Below are 7,940 nucleotides of genomic sequence, written 5' to 3' on the forward strand. Positions count from 1 at the left end.
GCTTCTTTTCAACGTATAAGCTTTCCTGCATGATTAAACCAGAGCTTTTTGATGAGAGTTTTCTCTTGCTCTCAAACTTATGCGGATAATTTTGTGTACCGAAGTGATCAATGGGTTCGGAATGCCTTTCACCACTCGATGTTGCCGAGATCGGAATACAACTAGAACTATCTTCATCAACATCATTACGTGATATCACAGATGATTCATTCATTTCAAAAAAGTTGGAAGAATGTCGAAGATTTATTAGAACGGAGAGCAGATCCTTTTTAATTTATCAAGTTTCTTGTCCGATTCAATATTGATGCAAATGCTGTCGTTGCTGTTCGACTTGTACAGAATTAGGAGTGTGCTCCTTCAGATTTTTATAAGTATCTTCAATTACCTGGAAAAAGACAGAGTAATTGTATAGTTCCTTGTATAAGTCAACTGTGGACAAGATATAGAAATTATCATCTGAACGATTCCAATATAAAGTGGATCCCGCTTATAACGTTTTTCAAAAAATGAAAGATGAGGGAAAACGCTTTAAACCGGAAATTTTTATGAGTATCAGAAAGTGACTAAGGAAATGAGTCGTACTAAGCAGGAAGGTGTTTCAAGCGGAAACGTTATAAGCGATATCGACTGTATAATGTGTCCATGAATGAAGTTCTTGTGATGAATGATCTGAATTAGAAATTATACTGTAGAGCGCAGAAATGTACCAAACATTGGTAACGTCCAGGGCTCTTCCAACTGATCTAGCAATTGTTGATAGTGATTAAAATTTTTAGTTAAATTAATCGACTCGATCAATCCCATTATAATTCGATTAAAATTTACTGCAATCTGATCATTGATAATTTTTTGTCACACCACGGCCATTTTCTGCACACGAGGGCTAATTAGGCCCATCGAGAGGTTGCTGCGCTAACCACTCGATGGGGGACTCCCTGCGGTAGCAATCTTTTTCTGTGGTCATGTCGCCGTTTCTTTTATACCCCTGTGTCACGAAAGTTTTCTGACAAGGACGAACCGGATATCGAACTCGCGACACCTCTAAACATCCTTTGGTACTTTAGGCGAGTATCTTATCGACCTGGGCTACCTATTAAAAGTTTGAAAATCAAGTGAGATTTCTTCAAGAAAACTGGATTAGCTCCCTCAAATTACGTGTCAATAAATAGCAATTCAGGCAAGTAACCACATTTATTAAACTTTGGTCAATTTATCAATGAACAACTCAGAATGACGAAACCGCGATTTAAAAATTCCTAGCCATTCTGTTCACAAAGATTGAATATCCGCACACAGAAACTTTTTTATACTATGCAATAGCATCTGCCATTGGTATAGGCGGAGATAGACTTGGAAATCTGGGGGGCACGATGATGATGTCAATTCACATATGCACAGTTGACTCCACCTTGGACGCTGGGGGGGGGGGCATGCCCACCCCGTATTTCCGCCCATGGCCATAGGCAGGCACTAATGAAATGATATCGTCTCCCCATGCCAGAAGCACAGATGTCCAATGTTCTTGAAAAAGAGAAGATGCAATTTTTATTTGTAACATGTTTCAAGAGGGATACACATTCGAGTTTCTGGCAAAATTTAGATAGCAAAATAAGGTATCCAACCAGCTGATAAAAAAAACTGAAAATTTACACACATTCCTGTTTCTGGCATAAGGCGATACAAGATCCTGTAAAATTCTGCCTGCCTGCGGACAGGCAATACCTAGTGTTTGAACTGGTAACAAAATCACTGATTCTTGCTCAAAAAAAAAAAGGGACAGATTTTGTTTATCACAATATTTTAATATAGGCTACCTGTTCTATTCTGGAAAAGATAAGTAAACCATGGAATAAAGAAAAAAGATGTCTAATACAGTAGTTAGCCAGGCATTTAAAAGGCAAACAACATATTTGAATCAAACTTCAAATTATCCAAAACATTAGAGGGAAATGGAATTAGGTAGGTATTTTTTTTACATAAAATTAAATAGAAAACCAAGAAGAATCCCCTAAAATTACACCTTTATTTTCACTCTGGAACATGAAAACTCTGTTTTGGTCGATTGAAAATAGCTCCAGATTGGTGTGTTCACTTTAGTGTCCGAGTGGTGCGGTCATAAGACGCTCGTCTACCACCACGAAGGTTTACATCAGGTCCACAGGTTGGATCCTGGAGAAGAACAGAGATAATAAGTTCTTTTCCCTGGCAAGCCCACAGATAGATGACGCCTTCATTTCCAACTACATCGGTTTAAAATTGCTGTATGGCGATATGATCGAAGTGGGTGTGTGGTAAAGTAGTAGATTGCTATCATTTACCTATTTAACAAAAATGAAAGCATTTTTTTGGTGATGAACTTCGAAATTCAGTTTCGCTAAAAACCATACTTTCTTTATGGGCATTGTATAATATTTTATCACGTGTATATATTGTTTATAATTTTTATTAATTGCATTTTTAATTGGGTTACTGTATTTTTGAAATATATGACATCCATATTTTTATGGGCATTTTTTTCTCAGCCACCTCGTTGGGTATTTTGCCTGTTGTGGCATTGTATTTGTATAATAGAAAAACCATATTTATGAATAACAAACATGTTTTTATCATCAGTGCATTATTACTGAGTTATTCTAGTTTATTTTTTTAAATTATTTCAAACTATTGTTTTTACAGCAACTATTCAATTATGAGCAATGTTGAGACTAAAAAAATCAACCAGAGCATAATGTAGAGCACCACCCCATTGACATGAAGGCTTTTCTTGAGTTTTAGTTACCAGACGAAACAGGTCATACTTGGTCCGGTGATGAGATATACTGATATAATTGTTCAAACTTATTTCTTGGTAAATGACACAGCCTCTACCTTTTTTTGTGAAAAATGTTCTGTCAAGAAAGTAATTTCCTAACTTGACCAAGTGTGGGGATCTGATTACCACACAATGATATAGAAATGCAAGGTATTAGTGAAAGTGGGGTTGAAATTCACTACAGACCAGTCACACACATTGTAGTATTGACAGACAACACAAAGCCTCTATTAGTCCATTCAATGGAGGGTCCACTATATATATCCAAAGTTAACATGTGAAAGTTCAAAACTTCTGAACATGTTAAAATAAGCATTTTCCTGTTCTACAACATTATGGAAGAGTTTTGATTTGGACAATAGCAAAAATCACATTCCTATGAGTTCTTCCCTGTGTGAACTCTCTTGTGAATTGTTAAATTAGAGCTATGAGAAAACTTTTTATTACAAACATTGCACTCATATGGCTTTTCTCCAGTGTGAACCCTTATGTGAGTCTTTAAATTTCCGATTCGAGAAAACGTTTTACCACAAACATCACATTCATACTCTCCAGTGTGAACCCTTTTGTGAATTATCAAACTTCCACTATGAGAAAACTTTTTATCACAAACATCGCACCTATATGGCTTTTCTCCAGTGTGAACTCTTTTGTGACACTTTAAAGCTCCGATTCGAGAAAAAGTTTTACCACAACAATCACACTCATGTTTTACTCCACTATGAATTCTTTCATGAGACTTGCAATTGCTGATTTGTGAAAACTTTTCACCACAAAAACTGCATTCATATGGCTTCTCTCCAGTGTGAACTCTTTTGTGAATGCTTAATGTATCACTTGTAGAAAATGTTTTATTACAAACATTACACCCATATGGTCTCTCTCCAGTGTGAACTCTTATGTGAATCTTCAAATTTCCTTTCTGAGGAAACGTTTTTCCGCAAACATCACACTCATATGGCTTCTCTCCAATGTGAACTTTTTTGTGGTTTTGTAAAATTCCGATTTGAGAAAATGTTGTACCACAAATATCACACTCATATGGCTTTTCTCCACTATGAACTCTTTTGTGAGTATTTAAATTGTTGATTTGAGAAAACATTTTAGCACAAACATCACATTTATATGGCTTCTTTCCGGTATGAACGTTTTTGTGATTCTTTAAAATTCCAATTTGAGAAAAAGTTTTACAACACACATCACACTGATATGGCTTCTCTCCAGTGTGAACTTTTTTGTGTTTGTTCACACCCGATTTCTCCTGGATTGCACCACAACTGGAATCGTACTCATCAACATCACGACTGTCATGTGATCTCATACAAAATGATTCATCCATTTCAAAAGAGTAAGAATAATATCGAGGTTTTGTTTTACTGACAGCTGATGCCAAGTACAGAATTGAAAATTTTTCTCTCAAGACTTTTATGAGGATCTTCAATTGCCTGGAAAATAAGAGAGGTATTACAATATCTTCCATTAATGAATGTAGATATCACATTGTTAGAGTTATGACAATGTATAACTTCAACAAGAACTTTTAGAGGGTTCTGTAATTTATGTTTGCACGTTCTCAGCTAGAGTGCACCAGAATTTCCTGTTAGTGATTTAGAGACATATTTCACTGCTTTGAAGAAGAAGAAAAAATTTGTGCTTGCATCACCAATAAATAAAGTCTAAAGAATAGGAAAGGTTGTTGGCCATGTATTTATGGAAAAAGTGATGAACTTTTTTTACACTCTCATCTGCACGCTATCTGTCTTTATTTTCTTTTATTACATTACGTATAAGTCCCATGGAAGGCCAGTAGACTCCATGTAGATACAAAGCACATCATAACCAGTACCAAATGATACGATTGATGAGAAACATAAGCAAAGAGAGAAAATATATTGAAAAATAGAATAAAATATTGAAATAAAACCATTAAAGGAAACATTTATTTTTCTGGATATTGTGCTGAGGTGAACCCGGAAAGAAAAGTAATCTTGTCTCTTCCAGGACTCGAACCCAGGCCCTCTTGCATACCGGGCGAGCATGCTACCATCTACACCACTAGGTCATGTCTCCCAGTGGTGTAGATGGTAGCCCCAAATAGATTTTCGTGTGACTCCCAAAATAGAATACTCAACACTAAATCACGAAGAAGAAAATATATAATAAAAGAATACAACACACTCTAAAAAAGTACTAAGCTACAAAGTACAATTTATACTTATTAAAACTAGCTAACTATATCTGTTCACTAACCTGAAATAATAGGACCCAAAATGAAAAAAAAAAAATTACTGGGAATACACGGGAAAATGTTCACTAACACTAATGCCGAAAAACTCACGAAGATATATCAAAAAACGAGGAAAGAACACGAAAAATGGCGCAAAAAATTGATTATAGACAAAAAGCAACGGTCATAAACCTGGCGAAAGTACACAGAAAATGAATGACAGGGAAAAAATTTAAATCGACCGAAAATACCATCTAAAAAATTTTGAGCGAAAAATAAAAAAAACCCACTTATCTCGCAAATCTAAAGATGAGCTACAAAAAAAAAAAAAGTAAAACACCCAAGAACAAAGAAAAACACAAAGAAAGACACAAAATGGCGCACAGGCGTGACGGATAATCCTTTGGTAATCACCCGAGAATGGTTTCGGATAAAACTGCTGCTATTGGTCGGTGAACGAAAAAAGCATGTCCAATCACAACGACGGCGAAGACAAGAAAGACAACCGCACACAAGAACGACTGCTTATTGCGAAATTTATAACATTGATAACGAATATCAAACAAGCTATTAAAAGAAGCAGGGCTGTCCTTACACGTAGGGCCTACATAGGAATCAAATCAGTGGAAGCTGTACTGCTAATGTGTTAGCAGCAGGGCCCCAATAGACAAGAAATGCTCATTTCTAATGCTGGACATCAGAGATTATAGCTGAGGGTTCTCGGAAAGGAGTCTCAACAAATTCAAGCCAATATTAATTAATTAGCTAGATAATTAAATTAATGCAGATTTTTGTACATCAGAAAAATAAGACTTAACCCGAAAACAAGCCATTAATGCATCTTTTTTTTTGGGGGGGGGGGAATTAATACAAGAATGAGTCTTAATTTTTGGGGGAAACATGAAATGTGCTAAATTTCAGTGGCTCGGTCAAAAGTTAACCCTTTGTATTGATTTGTTATATTTTTATTTACATCCCAGAAGATGAAGTTGAGATTCTTATCAGGATGTTTGTATTCAGAAAACTCTTTCGCACCCCTCATCCCCCCCCAAATCAATGTGACCATCCTGCAAGAGTCATTACCCGCATTTAGGGAACTGCCGTGTTAGGCCAATGGTCCACTGAAAGCTACCACCAGCGAAAACAAGTTGCAAGTATGTGCAGGATCACTATAGGGTTCATTCAAGCATTACGTCAGCATCTGGGGGAGGGGTTCGGATTTGGGAACAGCTTTGGTATAAGGGACATGCCAACTTGGTGACTTTTTTCTGATAAGTCACCAGTGCCGGCGCGCTGTGTTCTGCTGGGTTGTTGTTGTTCTAGAATGTTCTTTTTGTTAAAAAACTACAGCCAGGTGGCTCTGGTTGTTGTTTTTACCTGTTCCTAGTGCCTCTCTTGAAACTTTCAACGGCCATTTTCAAACGGGTCTTCTCCCTCACTCTCTCTATTTTTTCTTCCAAATGATGGCACCTTATAGCTACAGCATTTTGAATGATCTGAAAAACTGTTGCGAGAAGAAAAGTGTCTCTTTCTTTCGACCTGAGCACAACTCAGGTCTATCACCATTTATGGGCGATTTACTACCTAGCGAGTTATGCCGGAGGTGTAACTGTGCGTGTACCTACCAGTCTGAGTCATACGTAGTGTTGTGTTTGATTTTTCAGTGCTGCCATCTATATTTCAGAAGTGAGTGATGTGTTAAGATTGAATTACATTTGTGCTGTTTGTAGGTCTGTTGCTCTCTGTGACGAGACTTTTTAATGAGGAGATCGGCTCGCATTCGTGTCTTGAAGTTGGGAACCACAGAAAACCAACTTCAGCCAACCACCACTATGACAACGGTGGGGTCCGTCACTATGACCACTCGACCACCATAGCGGCATTTAAAAGCGTCTGGCTGCCGTATGTTGTTTTGATTATTATTATATTTAGTAAGCCCAGATCCGTTTATTAAAAAAAGGGTCTGGGTTTTAGTTTTAATACATAGAATATTTATGCCCGGAATTCCTTATGCCCCGATCTTTTTATTATTAAAAAAAATGGGCCATGTGTAATTTTTTTTTAACTGATATTTTGTTCTATTTTTATGCTTGGTGGTTTCTATTATGTTTTGCACGCTGATGGTTTTTTTTTTCGGCTTTCGTAGTGTCTGACGGCCTTGGCGACTCTTCGTCGGGCCATCAGACATGTTTGATGCTAAACTAAAAATCGCCAAGTCGCGGACCATACGACAGCTGTTCCAACGGCCTCGGCGACTTTTGATCGGGTAGTCTGATATGTTTGGCACCGAAAACCGTCAAGCTGCCCCTTATACCGAAGCTGTTCCATTTGTAGGACTGACCCCGCCTTACAAAGGAATGTTTGGACTCGGAGATACGTTAAGACGACCCTACATACATATATCCATCTACTGACCTGTAATTGAACGTGAACTTGACCACAAATGAACTCGTCCTAGGAAATCAGTGAATCCACGCAAAAACGGATCCTAATTATATCGCTCGATGACGCCCCCCCCCCCCCCAATTATGACCATTTCAATCATCCTTCAGCGATCAAAATTCGTGGGAGCAAGTCGGATAAACATCGTCGACTTTGACTACACAAAAATCAATCCCGGAAATAAACAGGAGGTGAAGTTCGTAGTTGTTGTTTTCCGATTTTTGTATTTTTTTTTTTTTTCCTCACGTGACGCAAACGACTAGTTACTTTTGAACAGAACTCCTTAATACACTGTATGAAGTAGTATAGTATATGAAGGCGTCTTACTTTTGAATAAGGCGACTGGATAGGGGTAAATGTACCCCTATTGTAGTGGCTATACTTTTGAACACTTCTCATGTTCCCGATGAATTTCGTTGTAGTTTTACGATAGTTTACGCAGAGTGTTACGATAAATAT

The 7,940-nt window shown here is 37.3% G+C and overlaps 1 protein-coding gene across 2 annotated transcripts; it reads right to left on the reverse strand.

Annotated features, from left to right (window-relative positions):
- Positions 1-228: 228 nt before the first annotated feature.
- On the reverse strand, positions 229-7,625 carry LOC149068474 (uncharacterized). Of its 2 annotated transcripts, XR_016195184.1 has the most exons (3): positions 7,455-7,625; positions 2,021-4,257; positions 229-385 (listed from the first exon to the last, which is right to left on the reverse strand). XR_016195184.1 is itself a non-coding variant. In XM_089251580.1 (2 exons), the coding sequence occupies exon 2, from the start codon at positions 4,149-4,151 to the stop codon at positions 3,189-3,191; it is 963 nt and encodes a 320-aa protein (XP_089107706.1). In that variant the 5' UTR covers positions 4,152-4,257; positions 7,455-7,625; the 3' UTR covers positions 229-3,188. The 2 variants fall into 2 exon arrangements, 1 of the variants encoding a protein (XP_089107706.1); XM_089251580.1 differs by having other exon boundaries at positions 229-4,257.
- Between the last annotated feature and the right edge of the window lie 315 nt (positions 7,626-7,940).

Source organism: Pholcus phalangioides, unplaced genomic scaffold (assembly GCF_987345545.1).
Source record: "Pholcus phalangioides strain wild (caught in Gottingen) unplaced genomic scaffold, Ppha-v1.0 ptg000027l_1, whole genome shotgun sequence".
Classification (NCBI taxonomy): Eukaryota; Metazoa; Arthropoda; class Arachnida; order Araneae; family Pholcidae; genus Pholcus; species Pholcus phalangioides.

Excerpts from the sequence above, each read along its gene's own strand:
- LOC149068474 (XM_089251580.1), bottom strand. The coding sequence starts at position 4,151 with ATGGATGAATCATTTTGTATGAGATCACATGACAGTCGTGATGTTGAT.